The sequence below is a fragment of the Gymnodraco acuticeps genome, unplaced genomic scaffold (genome assembly GCF_902827175.1).
Source record: "Gymnodraco acuticeps unplaced genomic scaffold, fGymAcu1.1, whole genome shotgun sequence".
Lineage (NCBI taxonomy): Eukaryota > Metazoa > Chordata > Actinopteri > Perciformes > Bathydraconidae > Gymnodraco > Gymnodraco acuticeps.
Window position 1 is genome coordinate 6,892 of NW_022990463.1, and position 22,338 is coordinate 29,229.

Below are 22,338 nucleotides of genomic sequence, written 5' to 3' on the forward strand. Positions count from 1 at the left end.
TGGCTTGTATTTGGCTTCTGCTACTAGCCAACGCTCGTTGAAACGGCAACCTCCTGGCATACTGTCATCTATCACTCATCAGAATGCCCAGGTCGCACGTAACAAAAACACTTGCAGGTCACGCGCATAGCGCGGGAAGGCCGGAGCAGAGCTGTTTTATGTAAAAGCGAAGCAATTAAGCTCGCTCAGACTTCTTTATTTTCTTTTAATCTAAAAAGCGAAGTAAAGCATTTACAATTCCAAGCACTTTATCCCAAATTCAAGCACCATTCCCAAAATTCAAGCTCTTTTCAAACCTTGAAAACACCTCGTACAATTTCAAGCATTTTCAAGGATTTCCACCACCCGTACGAACCCTGAAACTTATCTCGTGCCCTCATTGGTCATGTGCGTGTTCGTGTGTGTTGGAGGAGGGGCTCTGTAAGGAAGTTGCAGATTTTTTCCAGCTGTGTATTTTTAAATTCTAGCGCATTCGAGCTGGTTTACCTACCTACCCCAAAATGACCTACCCCACCTTTAAGTTAAGTAAGAAGTAACTACATAGTGTACCAACCACAGGGAACGGAGAAGTTCCATTTTTATTATTAATTTTCTTTCATAGTAGATATATAAGTCACACTTCTTCAAAAACAATTTGAATAACCTACTTTAAAAATTGTTGAATATGTTGTCTTAACGCTAAGAAATAAATATCAGCCAAATTAATTATTATATTGTTTTTTATACTCATAATTGTCTCATATCTAATCTTGGCCTTTTCACACCTAATATTCAACCTTTATTTATTATATACAATCAGTGTACATCTAACACATAATCAAATGGGCATGGTTTGCTAATCTTCAATTAGTTAAACTATGGTTTTACCCTAAACCAGTATATCACTGCAACCCAACAGGAAATACGCTTAAACAGTAAACCTTGTAAGACTGGCAATATTTGTTAGTCTGAAACAAATGAGCACTAACAGCTCCAGTGAGGTATTATTACCAGGAGCTCCAAAGCAGTTAGCGTGTAGCCTGTGTTAGCGTGTAGCCTGTTAGCATACCTTGCAGCAGCGGGCACCAGCAGCTGCTCCACAGAGTCTGAGAGTCCGCCTCGATCCTTCGGCCGGCCGCCTCCAGGTGGCGTTGCTCCTCCGCCCAGGAGCTGTAGATGCTGGCAGCCCGGGTGTGCAGTGTGTGCATCAGATCCAGAAGCTGAACCAAACATACACACACACACACCAATGTTTACAATAACTCCACGTTTGGCTTTAGAGATCTACAGTTTAGGTCTAAATGTATAGAGACACATGAAGACTAGGTGTACTGTATATGGAGTCTCAGGTTTAATCATTTACTACCACAAACATGCATGGGGTCAGTCACCAATGATTTATGAAGCCCTTCAAACATCTGTGTCATTGAACATATTATATGTGTTTTCTTACAATCAGTTGACCTTTTACTCCTTTTATGTATTAGCTACTAATCAATTAAAGACTGCATGTATCAAAGTAAAGATATACAGAGTTACGTATCAGTTCTAAACTGTTTTCAGAATTATGAATTACCTTATAACTAATAACTGTCTGAAAATAATTATAATGGCAACATGATAACAATACTCTTGACTGGTATTATCGTCCAGCCTTACATTCACACACAACCCAACACCACACCAGAAACGACAGGGATACTGTCAGGCAGGTGCATTGCTCCGTTCAAATAATGACATGGTTGTATAAGCTATTTTGACAGCTCTAATGAAAGATTAAATATGCAACATTTTCAATTATTTCATTATAGACATGTACACCTGCCGTAGAGGACCATTTGTGAGCCAAATCTTTTTGATTTCCCAAAAACCTCTTGATGCTACGACCATATTCACCAAAAGCTCTGTTTACCAAGCCACTGAGCAGAGAGCTGCTTTTAATCAATCATTTTAGATCTGCTTAATGAAGCTAAACCCCCCCCCCCCCCCGAAACAAGAAGCTGGGCCTCCATCATGAGAGGCTGAAAGGTAGAGACTGCTGTGGTACTTACATCCTGACTAACCTGTAATGACACCGTGTGGTAGCTGGCCGGCACTCCCTCGTCCTCCTCCTCGTCGCTATGGGAACGTGATGGACGCTGGCTGGACACCCGGCTGCCCCCTCGCCTCGTGCCTCCTCCCCCCTCCTTGTCTCTCCCCCCTGCCTTCTTCCTCATCCGGGATTTGGACGAGTCGTACTTGTGGCTCTTCTTCTTGTCGTGGTTGCGGTAACCTAAGGGAGCAAATAATCAAATGAGATACAGATCTTTAGTATTTAGGATATAAAACTAGAGGCAGAGGAGGTGATTCTTTTCCTTGGGGGGGGTTGGATCTGACCCTTGAATGCCGTTTGATGGCTATAACTATGGTACCGACCTCTACGTTTTTCTAGCATTCCAAAAGCGCCTGACTCATCTCTTCTGATTTCAAGTCTTCCCAAAGATGTTCAGGTGAGTTGAGGTATGCTGAGCAAAGAGGAAACACACTCCAATAGACCTGCAGAAGCTTTAATGCATTTCTGTGATGGCAGCTAAGTTATTTTTTGAGTGAAGGTCACACTCATCCCATCAAAGTTTGGAGAACACCTTGAAAATGTATAGACACATGCATTCTCCAGCATCTGCACTAATGTACCTATGTCTTAAATGTATTATCTTTTTAATTAACACACACAATCTATTGCTCCTCTGTTGCTCTCCTTGAGGTTTCTTCCATTTCCCATTAACTGTGGGGTTTCTTTGGAAGTTCTTCCTTGTCCGATGTGAGGGTCCAAGGACAGAGGGTGTCGTATTCATATTCTGTACAAGTGGTAAAGTCCACTGAGACAAATGGACACTGAACAAAAATATAAATGCAACACTTTTGTTTTTGCTCCCATTTTTCATGAGATGAACTCAAAGATCTAAAACATTTTCTATATACACAAAATAACCATTTCTCTCAAATATTGTTCACAAATCTGAAAAAAATCTGTGATAGTGAGCACTTCTCCTTTGCCGAGATAATCCATCCCACCTCACAGGTGTGGCATATCAAGATGCTGATTAGACAGCATGATTATTGCACAGGTGTGCCTTAGGCTGGCCACAATAAAAGGCCACTCTGAAACGTGCAGTTTTGCTTTATTGGGGGGGTCCGAAAACCAGTCAGTATCTGGTGTGACCACCATTTGCCTCACGCAGTGCAACACATCTCCTTGGCATAGAGTTGATCAGGTTGTTGATTGTGGCCTGTGGAATGTTGGTCCACTCCTCTTCAATGGCTGTGCCAAGTTGCTGGATATTGGCAGGAACTGGAACACGCTGTCGTATACGCCGATCCAGAGCATCCCAAACATGCTCAATGGGTGACATGTCCGGTGAGTATGCTGGCCATGCAAGAACTGGGATGTTTTCAGCCTCCAGGAATTGTGTACAGATCCTTGCAACATGGGGCCGTGCATTATCATGCTGCAACATGAGGTGATGGTCGTGGATGAATGGCACAACAATGGGCCTCAGGATCTCGTCACGGTATCTCTGTGCATTCACAATGCCATCAATACAATGCATCTGTGTTCGTCGTCCATAACATACGCCTGCCCATACCATAACCCCACCACCACCATGGGCCACTCGATTCACAACATTGACATCAGAAAACCGCTCACCCACACAACGCCACACACGCTGTCTGCCATCTGCCCTGAACAGTGAAAACCGGGATTCATCCGTGAAGAGAACACCTCTCCAACGTGCCAGACGCCATCGAATGTGAGCATTTGCCCACTCAAGTCGGTTACGACGACGAACCGGAGTCAGGTCGAGACCCCGATGAGGACGACGAGCATGCAGATGAGCTTCCCTGAGACGGTTTCTGACAGTTTGTGCAGAAATTCTTTGGTTATGCAAACCGATTGTTGCAGCAGCTGTCCGAGTGGCTGGTCTCAGACGATCTTGGAGGTGAACATGCTGGATGTGGAGGTCCTGGGCTGGTGTGGTTACACGTGGTCTGCGGTTGTGAGGCCGTTTGGATGGACTGCCAAATTCTCTAAAACGCCTTTGGAGACGGCTTATTGTAGAGAAATGAACATTCAATTCACGGGCAACAGCTCTGGTGGACATTCCTGCTATCAGCATGCCAATTGCACGCTCCCTCAAAACTTGCGACATCTTTGGCATTGTGCTGTGTGATAAAACTGAACATTTTTAGAGTGGCCTTTTATTGTGGCCAGCCTAAGGCAGACCTGTGCAATAATCATGCTGTCTAATCAGCATCTTGATATGCCACACCTGTGAGGTGGGATGGATTATCTCGGCAAAGGAGAAGTGCTCACTATCACAGATTTGTTCAGATTTGTGAACAATATTATTTTGTGTATATAGAAAATGTTTTAGATCTTTGAGTTCATCTCATGAAAAATGGGAGCAAAAACAAAAGTGTTGCATTTATATTTTTGTTCAGTGTAAAATGTGTGATATTGGGCTATATAAAAACAATGATTGATTGATTGATTGAGCTAATGGAAAAAAAACCATGATGGGCCTGCCTACGGTGCTGCTGTGTGAAGCAGACCTATAGGTGTACTGCGTTACATCTGTTTTCTACACGGACCACTATTACGGTAAGCATGTTGTAACTTCCGGTTGTTGTCATCTCCGGGTATCCCGTGTGCCTGTTCTGTTGCTGATAGCTTATTATCTTAACTTAATCGATCGTTTTAAAACTCTTGATCACGGCAACTGCCTGACGTTGTAATCACACGTTACTATTGCTTAAGCACTCACAACTCTCCTTCTCTTAGCGACTGTAACTCCACAGTTGCCTACACTCTTTTCGGGTTTGCTAACGGTAGCTACTTTAGCTTGATAGCTAGCCATGGCTCTTTCCCCACCCTCGGGTGCTATTTCCTGCTCTAACTGTCTCATGTTTGGTTATTTCCCTGCCTCCTTTACTGGTACCGGTACATGTGTTAAATGTAGTATAGTTGTTAGGTTGGAGGCGGGAATCATAGCCATAGAAGCCCGGTTCCGCATCTTAGAAAGTAACTCAGCTACAGTAAAGCCCATGTTAGCCAGTGCGGACCAGCAAAAGGTAGCTCCTATTAGCCGTCCCCCGGCAACTCCCGAGCAGCAGGGAGACTGGGTGACTGTTCAGAAGGGGCATAACGCGAAACCCGCAGGTCCCCACCAACCCGTTCACGTATCTAACAGATATTCCCCACTCAGCGAGACACCCGCTGAGAAGCCAACTCTGGTTATTGGTAGCTCTATTATGAGACACGTGAAATTAGAGACCGAAGCCTCCACAGTCACATGCATTCCGGGGGCCAGAGCGGGCGACGTTGAGGCGCATCTTAAACTGCTGGCTAAAAATAAACGTAAATACAGTAGGATTGTTATTCACGTCGGTGGTAATGATGTTCGTATACGCCAATCAGAATGCACCAAACTTAATGTGGAGTCGGTGTGTAGTTATGCTAAAACAATGTCGGACACCGTAATCTTCTCTGGTCCCCTCCCCAATCTGATCAATGATGACATGTATAGCTGCATGTCATCATTTCAGCGCTGGTTGTCTTGGTGGTGCCCAGCAAACAATGTGGGCTTCGTAAATAATTGGACAGCCTTCTGGGGAAAACCTGGTCTGATTAAGAGAGACGGCATTCATCCTACTTTGGAAGGTGCAAATCTCATTTCGGCAAACATTTCAGGGCTTTGTGGACTTAATCCATGACAAACTGGAGTTGAGACCAGGAGGCGGAGTCGCAGTCTTACACGCTTCTCTGCGCTCTCTCCTAGGCAGTCATCCATAGGAATCCCGAACCCAATAAAATACCCAATATTAGCGGTGTGTGTGTCTGCCCAAGGACAATTTAAGGTAAAACCTAATAGAGGTGTGTGTACATACATACATAATAACCTAATAAAAGTAAATGTAACAACTACTACAGTGCAACAAAACAGGAATATTAAATGTGGTCTCTTAAACATAAGATCTCTAGCATCTAAAGCAATATTGGTAAATTATTTAATATCAGATTATAATATTGATATATGCTGTCTCACTGAAACTTGGTTGAGACATGAAGAATATGTCAGCATAAATGAGGCCACTCCACCCAGCCATATCAATACTCATATTGCCCGAGGCACGGGCCGAGGAGGTGGAGTTGCAGCAATCTTTGACTCAAGTTTACTTATCAATACTAAACCAAAATTAAATTATACCTCCTTTGAAAGTCTCGTTTTTAGTCTTACGCATCCGACCTGGAAAACTTTGCAGCCAATCTTATTTGTTACAACTTTGGTACTTAAAACAGATAAAGTAATTATCTTAGGTGACTTTAATATTCATGTTGACGATGATAAAAATAGCCTTACTGTTGCATTTAACTCTATATTAGATTCTGTTGGTTTTTGTCAGAGTGTAAATAAACCAACCCACTGCTATAATCACATTCTCGACCTTGTTCTGACTTATGGTATTGAAATTGAGCAACTATTAGTCGAACCGCATAATCCTGCTTTATCCGACCATTTCTTAGTAACTTTTGAAGTACTGTTACGAGACTACAAAGCATTAGTCAAAAGCTCCTGCAGCAGAAACCTATCTGTTAGTGCTATAGCCAAATTTAAGGAAGAGATTCCACCAATACTTAACTCGATAGCATGTCTGCATGTAAGGGAGGAAACTTATACAAAATGTACACCACCCCAAATTGATCATGTTGTTGATAGTGCTACAGATGCGCTGCGAATAAAATTACACTCTGTTGCTCCTTTGAAAAAGAAGAAAATAAAACAACATAGATTAGCTCCATGGCATAATGCCGAAACCCGCAAAATAAAGCAAAAGTCGAGACAACTTGAAAGGATATGGCGTTCCACTAAACTTGAAGAATCTCGTTTAATTTGGCATATTACTCTCAATGAATATAAGAAAGCACTGCGTAAAGCGAGAGCAGCCTACTACTCTTCATTAATAGATGAGAATAAGAATAATGCAAGATTTCTTTTCAGCACTGTAGCCAGGCTGACAGAAAGCCACAGCTCGATTGAGCCTTCTATTCCCATAGCACTCAGTAGTAATGATTTTATGTGCTTTTTTAATGATAAAATTGTTACTCTTGGAAACAAATTAATGACCTCTTGCCTTTGACCAGTATAGTGTTATCAACAGCTCCCGGAAACGTAAGTTCTAATATTACACTAGATAGTAAACTAGAATGCTTTTCAGCCATAAACCTTGAACAATTAAATTAAATGATTCTCTCTTCTAAACCATCAACGTGCATGTTAGACCCAATTCCAACTAAGCTGTTGAAGGAAGTTTTTCCATTAATTAGCACTTCTTTATTAAATATTATGAATATGTCTTTATTATCAGGCTATGTTCCACAATCATTCAAAGTAGCAGTGATAAAACCGCTTCTTAAAAAGCACAACCTCGATCCAGAGGTTTTAGCCAATTATAGACCTATTTCCAATCTTCCGTTCCTCTCAAAAATTCTTGAGAAAGCAGTCGCAAAACAGCTGTGTGATTACTTAAAAAACAATGATTTATTTGAAGATTTTCAGTCTGGCTTTAGAACACATCATAGCACAGAGACAGCTCTGGTTAAAGTCACAAATGACATTCTAATAGCCTCTGACAAGGGACGTGTCTCTATTCTTGTTTTGCTCGATCTCAGTGCTGCATTTGATACTATCGACCATGATATCCTATTGCAAAGACTAGAGCACTTAGTTGGCATACAGGGAACTGCTTTAGGCTGGTTTAGGTCCTATCTATCTGAACGCTCTCAGTTTGTACGTGTCAATGATGAATCTTCCACGCAAACCAAAGTTAGCCATGGAGTGCCACAGGGCTCAGTGCTCGGACCTATTTTGTTCACATTATATATGCTTCCGTTAGGCAATATTATAAGGAATCATTCTGTACATTTTCATTGTTATGCGGATGATACTCAACTATATTTATCAATCAAGCCTGATGAAATTAATCATCTAAATAAAATGCAAGACTGCCTCAAGGACTTAAAAATGTGGATGACCTTAAACTTTTTGATGTTAAACACGACCAAAACTGAAGTTATTGTACTTGGCCGGAAGAATCTACGAAACAAATTATCTAAGGATATATTAACTATGGATGGCATTAATTTGGCCTCCAGTGAGACTGTAAGGAATATTGGTGTTATATTTGATCAGGATTTATCCTTTAACGCCCACATAAAATCAATTTCAAGGACCGCCTACTTCCATCTACGTAACATTGCAAAAATCAGGCATATCTTGCCTCAAAACGATGCAGAGAAACTAGTCCATGCATTTGTTACTTCAAGGCTGGATTATTGTAACTCTTTATTATCAGGGTGTACCAAGAAGTCAGTCAAGTCGCTTCAGCTGATTCAAAATGCTGCAGCTCGTGTACTAACCAGAGTTAGGAAAAGGGACCACATTACTCCTGTTCTGGCTGCCTTACACTGGCTCCCTATAGAACACAGGATAGAATTTAAAATTATTCTTCTCGCCTACAAAGCCCTTAATGGGCAGGCGCCATCTTACCTTAAAGAACTCATTATACCCTACTGTCCTACTAGGGCATTGCGTTCCAAGAATGCAGGGTTGTTGGTTGTTCCTAGAGTCTCTAAAAGTACAATGGGAGCCAGAGCCTTTTCTTATCAAGCTCCACATTTGTGGAATCAGCTTCCAGTTTGTGTTCGGGCGGCAGACACCCAATCCGTTTTTAAGAGTGCGCTTAAGACCTTCCTTTTTGATAAAGCTTATAGTTAGGGCTGATTAGATTCAGCCCCTAGTTTTGCTGACATAGGCTTAGTTTGTCGGGGGACATCTTACTTCTTCCTTCTCTCTGTCTATACCTGTGTACTCTCATGTTCCGATTAACCCAGCTTCCCCAAATGTCTTTCTTTTTGGTGTCTATATACGCTGGGATCCGGAGTCATGGATGATCCTGCGCTCCTCTGTCCTGGATCTTGAGTCGTGGCTGTGGTCCTGGATCATAGGTCCTGGATGGATATCGTCGTGGATTCATCTTCCTATTATACACACATGCATTTCCAAACATTTGGACTACCTATGTTGCAAATGTATTATCTTTTCAATTTACACACGGCATCTATTGCACGTCTGTCCGTCCTGGGAGAGAGATCCCTCCTCTGTTGCTCTCCCTGAGGTTTCTCCCATGTTCCCCTTTAAACTGTGGGTTTTCTTCGGAAGTTTTTCCTTGTACGATGTGAGGGTCTAAGGACAGAGGGTGTCGTATTGTCATACTGATATTTTGTACAAACTGTAAAGTCCACTGAGACAAATGTAACATTTGTGATATTGGGCTATATAAATAAACATTGATTGATTGATTGATAGTCACACTACAGGTGTATTAGGCCAGAGAGTGGATCGGATTCTGAAGACACTGCAAAGACTCGGTGACAAACATCAAACTCAATATGTTCACTACAAGCCATTGTTACTGGAATGCAGCCGTTGCACACACCCAAGTTTTAAATGCTCTTTCATGCAAACAAATTTCTTTCATGACCTCATCACACCCAAAGTGATCCTCAAAACAACCACAGAGCTATGGGCCATTTCCAAAACAAACCTTCCAGTTATATTGAAACCACCTTCAATGGAAAGGAGTAATAGCAGGTGTTGCACTTTCTATTAGTATCTCATACAGATTAGCACCGTGCCTCAGCCCAGTGCTTTGATCGACCCATCGCTTTTGTTGTCTGCGTAAAGCTCTGTTGACAGCGTGTATCTAATGGCCTGGAGGGAGAAAATGAATAGGCCATCAGCTCAAGTGCACCACAGCCATTTCTCAAGCCTAATCCCTGTCATACTGTAGATCAGTGGTTCTCAAATGGGGGTACGCGGACCCCTAGGGGTACGTTGGAGTACTGCAGGGGGTACGTACGATTTATTTTTATGTTAATGAAAAAGAAAAAAAAATACCAATTTTAGGAAAAGTAAGGAAGTTTGAGCAGTGTGGGTTTTATATTAACAGAGTTACACATATTTCAAAACGCGAAGTATAATAACTGCAGTGGCCTCCCTGTCACTGAGAATGACAAAGATCCTCAGTGAAGCACAAGCCCATGTTTCTCACTAAATTGTAAGTACAACTTATTAAAAAGATCAGTTCAATGCAATAATGTCGTCTCAGTGTTATTGCATGATGTTAAAATTGGTTTTCCATGAATTTAGTGATGGATTGTAAACATTTGAAATGTAGCATTTAAGTGTTTCTCAGTTACAAGGTTGTTGTTTTAATAAATCAGACAAGCACTGTGCTGTACCTCTTTATATAGGCATTTCTTCCCTAACAAATAGTTGTTGTGCTGATCAGGGGGTACTTGGCTGATTTTTTTTTTCAAAGGGGGTACATTATTGAAAAAAGTTTGACAATCACTGCTGTAGATCACAACAGCACAGGCAGGGATGAATGGAAACAGGGGAGGAAAAGGTTTTAGGGGCAGATGACAAGGATGTTAAAGAGCTGAGAGAGGGTGAGGAATGTAGGGCAGGACACTGAGGTGGGGGGGCTGGGGGGGAGAAGACAGGCAGACTGAAGACACATGGCTGCTGCTGTAAACAGGATGTACGATTTTGTACTTGTATTTCAGTCAAATGATTTCTACACACTGATACAACATTTGATTCATAAAACATCCTTTCTCTTAAAGTTATTGGGGTGTGTAAATGCAAGACTGGTGAATTTGTGCAGAAGTACCTGCCATATACTGGATATTTAGGTTAACACTCAGATAAGCCAAATAAAATTCTTTCTAAAAGACTATCTAACTTTTCTCTAAATAACTAATACCCAGTCAATAAGATGAATTTGAATCCCAGCCCTTGTCTGTTTGCTCTGACACTTCACATACTTAATGGAAAGCCTGCATTACAAGGTGGGGACATGGAGTCTCTGCCTCTGCTGACGGATTAGACCAATATCATTATGAGCCTGTCTCACAAATCCCCCAGCTTCACGGATGTGCAGTACTAAATCACCCTGTAATGAGTGAAGCAAAATGGTGCCTCACATGGAGGACCTATTGAAGCTTCTGCTCACAAGCTGTAACACTATCCAGTTACTATCTATTTGTAATCATGTCTGGGTACTTTTATATCTTTATCCGAGTGCCTTCTTTTAGCTCCCGTGACATTTCAAATGTAGTTCAATGTCTCACCTCCGTTGAGACTGGCCTCCACAAACACTCGTATAGCGCGGACACACAGCTCAAAGTTATCAGGGGTGACATGGGCTGCGTCACGGACGATGAAGGACAGCGTCTCCACACACTTGATGAGAGACTTGGTGTCATGCTGGCCCAGGTCCTGACCCAGAGTCAGACTGTACTGGTTGACCAGGGGGTTATTGAGCTGAGCTTTAGAGTTCACTGCAGTGTCATCTTTCCCAACCTGAAACAAATACAGACCACAGAAATATAAATTAACAGCAGTAGCTGGACACCTGATTTATGAAACAGTCTATGCTTTTAATTAATGTATTACGTTTATACAGCATTTGTAAACTTTACTCCAACTACATTTTTTATATGAAGTATCTTGGTTTCTTCTTTTCTAAGGTGACATTGTTACGTGTGTGTGTGTGTGTGTGTGTGTGTGTGTGTGTGTGTGTGTGTGTGTGAGTATGTGTGTGTGAGTGTGTGTGTGTGAGTGTATGTGTGTGTGTGAGTGTGAGCTCATGTGTGTGTGTGTGTGAGCTCATGTGTGTGAGTTTGTGTGTGTGTGTGTCTGAGAGTGAGTTTGTTCGTGTGTGTGTGTATGTGTGTGTGAGTGAGTGAGTGAGTGTGTGTGTACCAGGAGCCAGCCGCTGCTTGCTACATCCAGGTCTGTGGCAGAGCGAGGCACCCTGGTCTTGCTGTGCTCCGTGTAGACTCCTGAGTCTGAGGTGTAGCCGCGCTCTGAGTCCACTTCGCTGACATGATGAGACGCCAGCTCGCTGTCCGACTGCGCCCCTGCACACACACAGGACAATACATTTGTATTTGAATTTCACTGGGTGAACAAAATAACAAGGTATCTTTGTTTAATGGATAATCCACAGCCTTTATGGGTTCACAAACAAAACATGTTGGGACAATCTCTTAAACCCTTAAATAGGAAATCAAATATACTTTTTGGGAAAATAAACTGAATGCTGTTTTCTACATTACACTTATATTAGGCTGTTATCACACTAATATTACACATAAATACATCCCTATTGTTACAACCATATCAATCCATTATTACAACCATGTTACATCCATATTACAGGGTTATTACACCACTATTACATCTGTATTACACCCATGTTATACACATGGAGCTTGTGAAATGACTGCTTCTTAGGATACAGAAACCGTTTAAGGGTTGCATCATCTTATTTCATATTTTCAATGTTTTTTTAATCCATTTACCAACCAATGAGGTTTAGCATACATATGCTAGTACTGTGCTTTGAACTTCTTTTAGGGATTAACGGCTGCTTATTGTAAACTCAATCAGTCCGAGGGAAATGTCTGTAGTCCAATAACATTATTAAAATGATTGGCTTTAAGTTTAAGAAGTATTAATGGTGCCAAAGAATGCGTAATAAAAATTGTGTTCATCAGTGTAACACGTTTTATTCGATGTTTTTGTTGAGATGTGGAGAGACATATACCTGCGTCGTGGTCGCTGTGGGTGGAGGAGAGCTGGAAGGAGGCAGGAGGTTTGACTCCAGCTCCGATGCACTCCAGCAGGGAGAAGAGTGTGAACCAGTCGTTGGTGCAGTGGATGTTGGCTGCGTTAGTCTTCAGTAGCTCATGGAGGCCATAGGCCACCTCCCTGCTGACCCGGGACAGGACGTGAGGCTTCATCATCAGCAGGAGGCGCAGTGAGTGGAGGACCTGCGGGGCACATGGAGAGACCATCAGGGGGTAACATATGCAATATAATTACTTTAGGTCAAATACAGGATTTTCAATGATTTTGACTAAAGTACTACTTTGCGGATCACTTCAAAAGTAAAGTTCTCTTCCTACTGTAGCTGCTTATATTTGATCTGAAGTAGTGGATCATCATGGCTGAAAAACAGCTGCTGCAACAACAATCCCTCACCACGCTGATACAGAGCCTCAATTTCAAATGTTACTGATATGTTATGATTCCAACATCACTTTGTCAAAAGGTCACAAACTGTACAAACATTTGTAGTCAAATGTCCTCCTCTACATGTTTTCTTTATTACTCAATTCATTTTAAACAGCCACAAACATTGGAATTATTCCAATGTTATAAGTCAACATTTAATTATGAAATCTATCCAAAAAACTATTTAAACAGGTAAGATGTTTAGAGGATAGTATGGAGTATTTTAAATGAACTTCAAGTCATTGAAATATATTGAATGCTGTATTCAGAGTTCAAACTGTGTATTTGTACATATACACAGACCAACACACATACAAGACATGCAATGCTGATTGCTCAGTATTAAATCAGGGGGTTTAAATGTAGGTCACCCTCCTAGTAAGAGGTCAGGTCAGCATTAAATTACCTTCTTATCAGTACACATGTCACAGAGTCTTTGTTTGGACACAATACAGGACTGCTGATGATATTAGTGTTCAGACAGTGGTCACATTGAAAAGTAGGTTTGACACAAAACATAAACACCTGCAGTCCACCTGTGAACCTTACTGTAGTATACTGTAGGTCATCAGCGCTGACATGATAACATGACTCATCCCTATTGTCAGTGGCCACCTGTCACACATGACTGGATGTCAGATGAGCTCTGGTACCCTGGTGAAAGAGTCTTCAGATCAAGCAGATCACTGACCCTACATGTTGTGTCCCATTTATATTTGTTGTGCCATGAAAGCATTAAAGAGGAACAGGCTGGCGGATTTATCTTACTGTAAACTGTTCTTTTCTCATTCAAGGTTCAAGGCTTTTATTAGTCATACGTACACAGCTACAGTGTAGTTATGATGATGAACATCTTATGTCACAGGCTCCTCCAACAGTGCAACACAATAAAAACATAAAAACAGAAGAAATAGTGCAAGTCAATACAAATATACTCCAGTGAGTATTTGAGGCGGATGGATGCTTTGGTTTGTCTGTGTACATGGGTTGCATGTGTTCCAGTGTTCCATGAATGAATACTGCTCTATACTCTTTGGCAGCATATTACTCACCAAGCACATCTTTGTGAAAGCTCGTTAGGAAGTATGTGTACCCGAGTTGTTTGAAGTTTACTGAATTACATGAATTAAAGATGAACCGCAGTGAATGCTCTTTCAGATTCACACATATTCAGATCATATTTAAGTGAATATCCTTTTCAATTTGCACTGACAAAACACAACATGTAAAGACTTTTAGGAACTGTGATGGACCATTTTTCAGATGTTTTAAAGACGGAATAATTCATCTAGACAGTAATACACAGATGAATCAGTAACTAACATATCATAGATTAAAGGCCTTTTGGAAAATACAAAGCATCTATATAAAAGCCAGCTCCAGATGCAGCATGATTTATGTTTAAAGACAGATTTCAGACAGACGGTGTCTTTAAGACCTGCTGGTCAAGGACATGAAAAGACACATGTCTGTGGAGCAGCATCAGCTGTTTGGATTTGAGCTGACCTTTCAGTGTGCTGACCTGAGATGATTATCTTAGCCTGTAACATCACACCAACCCTGCTGCTGCAGTGTGTGGGTCCATGTGTGTGTGTGTGTGTGTACCTGAGAGCTAATGTCTTCACGCCGCAGCAGGCGGATAGCGAGGCGGAGGAGTCCCACCACGGCCCTCTCCACCAGGAAGCAGCTCTCGTTGGGGTGAACACAGAGATGGCAGAGATGGTCCCGCACTGTCTGCCACACACATGACACACGGTCTCTATACACACACACACACACACACACACACACACACACACACACACACACAACACACACACACACACACACACACACACACACACACACACACACACACACACACACACACACACACACACACACACACACACACACACACACACACACACACACACACACACACACACACACACACACACACACACACACACACACACACACCACACACACACACACACACACACACACACACACACACACAACACACAACACACACACACACACACACACACACACACACACACACACACACACACACACACACACACACGACTGTAGTTATAAGATGTAACTGAGCTGTAAAGCTGTGGCTGACTGAGCGTCCTTCCTACCGGTTCTCCAGGATGATTCGCAGCAGCATCTCCAAGCAGAAGGCAGCATCCTCTTCATCATAGGTCTCTTCATCTGGGGTGACTGATATCAGAGCCTGAAGAGAGGAATGTGGTTTGTCTTTATGAATAAACATTCCTAAGCACCTTGAGTAAATACTTCTACCCCATCAGTTATGATCAATTACAGAGCAAGACATCGATGTAATACATATAGGTTGAAAATAAATATGAATAACCTTCATTAGCTCCTGTAGAGACTCCAGCTGTAGAAATTTGCTCTCTGTGATCAGCTTTTCTGGGTCACATTGCTGGAAAGACAAAAAACAAGACATGTCATATTAATACGGCGAAAGCTACATGAATGAGTGATGTCATGGAACAAACAATGCAGTCATTAAAACAAAGAATATTTAAGGCATTAGCCAGAAGTTTAAAAACTATTCATAGACAGACTGATGACCACGAGATAAAGAGAGAAGAAAAGGAACTGGAGATGCATTTATCTCACAGTGATCATGCAGCAAGAAACATTGACGTATCAGCACAAAAACATAATAATAACTATCTATGGCATTAAAATACATCCTTTATTTGTATTTCTTTGCCTTGGTATAACACATTACGGTGGTCCTTCAAATTGAAAGTCGGAAAGTCTAAGCTTCAACCAACAGAATTCATTCTATTAGTCAAGAAAAGTCTCCTGGTGAGTTTAGCCTCAGTTGCAGCACTGTGCTGCTGGTGTGGCAGCCCAGGTCCATGAGGGGGGGGTCCATGTTGTCAGATTGAGGAAAACATTCACCAGGAGAGTTTTCTTGACTAATAGAATGAATTCTGGGGGATGGAGCTTAGACTTTCCGACTTTCAATTTGAAGGACCACCCTACGTGAGGCTAAACTTCAAGGTTGATGAGGGAGGGGTAAATGTTGTTGGAATTTGAATAAAATTCACCAGGAGAGTTTTCTTGACTATCATAACAAATTCCGGAGGTTGGAGCTTAAAATAAATGAATTTGAAAATGTACATGGCAATAAGGACCACCCTAATAACACATGTTGTACTGCACAGCACCTTGATGCAGAGCAGGGCGGCCTGCTTGGCCTCCTGGTTCTCCGTGGACGGCCCTCTCAGTCCTGACTGCTCGGCTCCACTCAGAGTCAACCAGTTGACAAAACTCAGCACCGCCGACTCACCACTGACAAACAGATCACACTTTTAGGTTTACACTTTTGCCGCTAGTCCAGATTGTATTATGGAATACATTGTTCCTTATTATAAAAAGCTGGTCTCTGTTTCTAGGAATCAAAGAGTACTAAATGAAAACATTTCAAAGGCTGGAGCGATAAAGAAACACATAACTTTAGTTACAGCTCTGGAAAAAATGAATGGACCACTGCAGCATTATCAGTTTCTCTGGTTTCACTATTTATACAGTAGGTATGTGTTTGAGTACAATAAAAAAGATTGTATTTGATTCTATAAACTACTGACAACATTTCTCTGTGTTGGAATTCAACAAACACTCGAATGGAATGGCTGCCATACATGTAAAGATTGAGATTTAAGAACAATTTGTTCTTAATGTCAAGGGCAGTATACCTTGAAACATATCATACTGTGATAGCATGAAAACATATTCTTATGAACTTGGGTGAGACATGCGCATACCGATTTGAAGGCGTTTCTTCTCTTTGAAGAGAGATTTTCCCATTGGGCTCCACAAAATCCTCCACCTGAGGCAAGAAGCACAGTGTTGAGCAGTGACCAGTAGATGGCAGCAGAACATTTAGGACAGGGGCGTCCACATTCTTTTCACTGAGGGCCACATACAGAAGAACATACAAGGGCGGGGCCCCTCACTAGAGGTGAGGTAAATTGCCTCATAAGTGAAGTTATAAGTTAGCTAAATCAAAATTAGTTAACTAAATTATTCTTGATACTTGAATATGCTATGAGAAAACAAACAGCCTATCACAGCTCTCCAGAGGGTTTCATTTATTTTGTTATGTAGGGTGTTTCTTCACACCCCAGCACACTGACAGAGGGAAACAGTGTTTAGTACTGACCTCCACCATGGCTTTGGGCAGCAGCTCGGCTCTGAACAGCTGGAGCATGGAGTCCATGATGTTCTTCCAGCCCTCCCTCAGGATGTTGCCGTGCCGATGGGCGAGGTCAAACACCGTCTTGGCTGCCGTCTGGGCCTTGTTGTTACTGCCGAACACTGTGGGGAGGTTCTCCACAGACTGCACAGGGAGAGGACACAGTCCTCAGTCAACAGACATGCTCATACAGACACTGCATCTGCTCTTCCTGCCCAAATGATACCTTGCTTCCATATAGGACATCCAACAGTTTCTTGTTTGTGCATTGCTATTATATAGATATTCCTACATTAAGATGTGGATTTATGGATATGTGTTGTTTTCTTTTTCTTTTGACGTTGTTGTGTCGTAGTTTCCAGAGGATATGTGACAATGTTTTGCTCCACTCAGCTAGGGATTGGCTTTAGGAATAAAACATTTATAAAATGTTATTTAAACATGCCTTTTATATATAAAATACTTCTATAAGTCTATTTTTGAGCTGACATTAAATATGTGCAGCACTGATAAATAACAAAAAAAGTAATTAAATTAAAAGACAATAAGTTATCAATATCAGATTTCCAGAGATAGGAGCAAAGCAATTCATGATCACAAACTCTGGCAGCGAACAATTCTTACCAATGTCTCGATGTAGTTCAGGACAGGTTCTTAATTTGTAATTGATGTGAACAATATACTTTTGACTGCACTTTGTTGACATGTGAATAATGTCAGCTTTAAGTGCAAACTGAAGTGTTGTGTCCACACCCTGCAGTGCTGAAACAGTGGAGCACACAGGATTCTGGGAGAGGCTCACCTCACTGCTCAGGGTGGTGAACTTGCAGAGGGAGATGATCAAATTGTCGAAAACATCACTGAAGCCATAGTGAGCCGCTATCATTGCACATTTCCTGCAAGGACAGAAACACATATGATTACAGCATAAAACCCACCTAAAAACCACCCAGAACACATGGCAATCTGAGGGTGACAGCGGTTGGTCTACTGTGGTATATGAGTAGATACTTTTCATTCCAGTTCGCACAACATAAATCTCAGAGGCTCCCTCCTCAGAGCACCAGTAAGCAGGGAGAGTCTTCCAGTGACTCGCTCCCTCAAGAAAGTGCTAAACTGTTCAAACCAGCCTTTGTGGAAAGACACGTAGTTTCTAACAACTGCATAGGTGTCTTTTTCGTGTCGATTTCTTTAGATACTTGAGTATTAATGTAACACGACTTGTGACAGTAGGAGCCGGGGATGTAATTGCTCTACCTCCTGATCAACAGCGGCCCAAATATTACAATTCTGTGTGTGAGAGCCATTCAGGCGTATAATTACGTATGGTAAATATTGATGTTGACAAGATAGTTGTATATTCTTTGAATTTAATTTAAATGAATGTAATAATCATGATTTATAATAATAATGTTTTGGTATTGTTTTGTATGCATCTACGTTTCATGGACTGTGCAAAGTTTTATTTGTATAACTGTTTACGACCTACTTTTATGCCGTAAAGCAGACTTCAGTGCGCGGGGCCAAGAGTTGAAAAAGCTGAGACAATGGATATCTGCAAGCGTGGAACGAAAAAGTCCGCTTTCGACCCTTGATAGGGTGATAGTACTTGTGTTTATTTGACTGTATCCAGTTTAAACGCGTCTTTAAGTAAGGATTTGGAATCTGTGTTATTTACATGAATAAACCCCAGAGACTTGTGAGTACATTGGGTCTTCATTAAAGGTATTTGGACGCTTTCAAATGTGAATCAGAGCTTGAATTCCTGTGGCCTTAGAACAATGTGCTTTTGATAAACAGCCAGAACACAGTTTTCCCTGTCCCGCCACATAGCTGCTGGCTCTGTAAAGTAGCATACCTGAAGCCAGTGATGGCCTTCTGGATGATGTTCTCGTCCAGGCTCTTGTCGAAGACGTAGGAGAGGGCAGCGATGGTAGGACCCCAGGTCATGGTAAACAAGTCATGGTCGTAGCTGCCAGCAGGCAGGTGGAGGAAAATACCCTCAGGTGTGGCGCCTCGGTGTAGCAACACACTCCATACATAGTTATCCTTCACTAACCCCGACTGCTCATCAGGCATCACAATCTCCTCATTCCTACGGAGGAAAAACACCTCAGCTGTTATCTCCAAAGCAGAATGATAAAGGCTCTTACAAAAAAGCCTATGTTTTATATATAATATAAAAACATGTATAGGGGTGTGTCAGCTTACTTGATAGCATTGTAGATATCCTCCAACATGTCCTGGTCAAAGTCTTTGTTTCCATTAACTCCCTTCAGATTTTTCCTAAATTGCTGTAAAAGAGAATATGAGTTCAGAATATGAGTTGGAATATTCATCCTTTATTCAGAAGCTTTATTCAAATAACTTCCATTCTTCTGGGGGCAAATACACTGTCATTTCTCCACCATCATTGTGTCAGTCAATGCATCTCAACACAGGAGCTTAGCTCAGACAGCCTCTGGCATTCAGGGCTTCGTTAACGGAGCATCCAGCAACCAACAATTAAAAGGGCTTCATGTGGAAATGCACTGGCCATGTGTTACTTAATATGCTTTAGTTGCAGCGTTGGGAAAACAGGGATTAAAGCCCAGAGCCTCCTGCAAATAAACACCAGCACCCTGCGATGACTGACGGCCTCAAGGCTGGGGGTTCTGCCCCCATCAGACGGTCTGTCCTCCTGGCTGCTAAGAAGAGGAGGATCTGAACTGCAGCTTCTCTGCAGGGACATGCAGGAAAATAAACATCGGCAGAGAGGCCACCGAGGATCACTCTGTTATCTACTTCTATCTGAAATACTCATGTGAGGGACTGGCACACAGTCAGTCACTATCAGAGAGACGTTTTCAGAGCAATGAATGTCAACCAAACCCATAACACACAGGCTGCAAAACAAAGCAGCATTCTGTATTTATTAGACACTATGAAGATCATCACACTGACCTTACCTGCACCTCACTTAACACATGTCATCTCACTGTCAGATCCTTGGAAATAGGATCTGATTTACACAGTGAGGCTAAGCATAGTTTTCCCATTCAAAAATAACCCCACTGCCAACACATGCTGTGGTAAATGCTACACATTGCAAGCTGCTAAGTAACCAAAGTGCCAGGCGCCACTTTTACTGGCCATCTACAAACTATTGTGTGGAAGCCTCTGCCTGGTGTCTGAGCCTGGAGGTCAACCAGCCTTCATCAAACCACACAGACCTTTGAGAATGTGTCGGGATCATGAAAAACATACAGCAGCTGAATGATGAGCTAGGGCTGCACACAAGACAGATCATTTCTACAAAGTGTGTGTCTATAATAGAGAGTGACCCAGAGAGAAAGTAAGTACTTGCTATTGTTTGCCCGTGAGAGTGGCCCACCCACTAACTGCTCACAGGCTAGCCCAGAGACTCTGTTTAGTCTTCAGCCGCTGTCAATCACAGACAGAGAAAACAGAGAAAGAGACGACAGAAGAAGGGAGAGGCAGAGACCCCCCCCCCCCCCTCCCAGCCTGGTCAGGATGAGTCCTCCTCTCAGACGGACCATCTCTGCCTACAGCTGTTGATATATAATATATATATATAATAGTACATTCCCCCACTGTAGGGATGAGTAAAGGAATTCTGATTCTGATTCCTTAAATACATCTTGAAACTAAAATGTGTTAAACACAAAAGTACATTATTCTTCAGTTTTCTCCCTATTTCACAAAGGCTATATTTCTCATTACTTAGCAGAATAAAGCATGTTGATAGTGACTTTTCACGACTAACACATCCCAATCTTTTAGTGACTACATTCTGGTTTGTGTAGGATAAAGGCAATTGGAAATGTTCCACTTTTGTCGGCTGAATGTCGACAGATGGAAATATTAAAGGATGAATTACCCAAGTCTCACACAGAAACATTTTTAACAGCAGAAACTTGAGAAAAGCATAAACCAGATTTTGCACTAAGCCCCTCTGAAGTTGGCCCACAACAATAGAACTAAATAATGGTGGAGAAAAGAATTTGCTGCAAGAAACGAAACCCCCAGGAAGTTCGCTGAGGCAAAATGCATAGTGGCCAAAAGGCAGTACTACACCTTCCGTGTCAGTCCGTGACATCACTGGGTCCAAAAATGCTTTTTACCATTGACTTATATTTGAAAAGAGACGTCTGTAAATCAGCGGATACTTCTTTTTAAACCTAAATTAACTATCCAGCACGAACACTTTTATAGCTCTTATTTGAATCATTATGGTCTAAAAGTTGTAAAATGCTCTAAAAGCCGAAACCAGAATTATTTTCTCTCCCCACTCATTCTACTGAGCATGGTCTGTGAGCTACATATGGTACTTCTGCTCTAGACAGCTAGGCATGATGGGTAATTTGTGATATTTTGAGCGTTATGTCATGTTTACTGTCGACAACCAAAAAACCTAGGTGTTTATATTTCCATTTACACAACTAGTGTGTGTGTGTGTGTGTTTGTGTGTGTGTGTGTGTGTGTGTGTGTGTGTGTGTGTGTGTGTGTGAGGGACCACTCACCTCTATGGTCATGGGGATGTTCTGTTTGCGGACGTTGTGGTTGTGCTGGTCAGTGTTCAGCATGATGACAGCGTAGGCCAAGGCGAAGCCCGCATCGTTGGTCATGAAAGGAGAGCCGTTCACTTTCTACACACACACACACACACACACACACACACACACACACACCACACACACACACACACACACACACACACACACACACACACACACACACACACACACACACACACACACACACACACACACACACACACACACACACACACACACACACACACACACACACACACACACACACACACACACACACACACACACACACACACCACACACACACACACACAACCACACACACACACACACACACACACACACACACACACACACACACACACACACACACACACACACACACACA

General features: G+C 42.1%; 1 protein-coding gene across 2 annotated transcripts in view; it reads right to left on the bottom strand.

The window, feature by feature from the left end:
- Positions 1-1,048: 1,048 nt before the first annotated feature.
- The window catches only part of gbf1 (golgi brefeldin A resistant guanine nucleotide exchange factor 1), a gene marked incomplete at its 3' end in the record, with an annotated part of 130,828 nt that continues 109,538 nt past the window's right edge, over positions 1,049-22,338 (bottom strand). The window contains 15 exon segments of one of the 2 annotated variants that reach the window (XM_034226186.1): positions 1,049-1,199; positions 2,043-2,251; positions 11,216-11,447; positions 11,850-12,007; positions 12,697-12,922; positions 14,772-14,925; positions 15,299-15,393; positions 15,535-15,606; positions 16,367-16,490; positions 16,964-17,028; positions 17,362-17,538; positions 18,197-18,290; positions 19,253-19,489; positions 19,606-19,688; positions 21,918-22,043. In XM_034226186.1, coding sequence (XP_034082077.1) covers positions 1,049-1,199; positions 2,043-2,251; positions 11,216-11,447; positions 11,850-12,007; positions 12,697-12,922; positions 14,772-14,925; positions 15,299-15,393; positions 15,535-15,606; positions 16,367-16,490; positions 16,964-17,028; positions 17,362-17,538; positions 18,197-18,290; positions 19,253-19,489; positions 19,606-19,688; positions 21,918-22,043 — 2,203 coding nt within the window. 2 annotated transcript variants of the gene reach the window in all.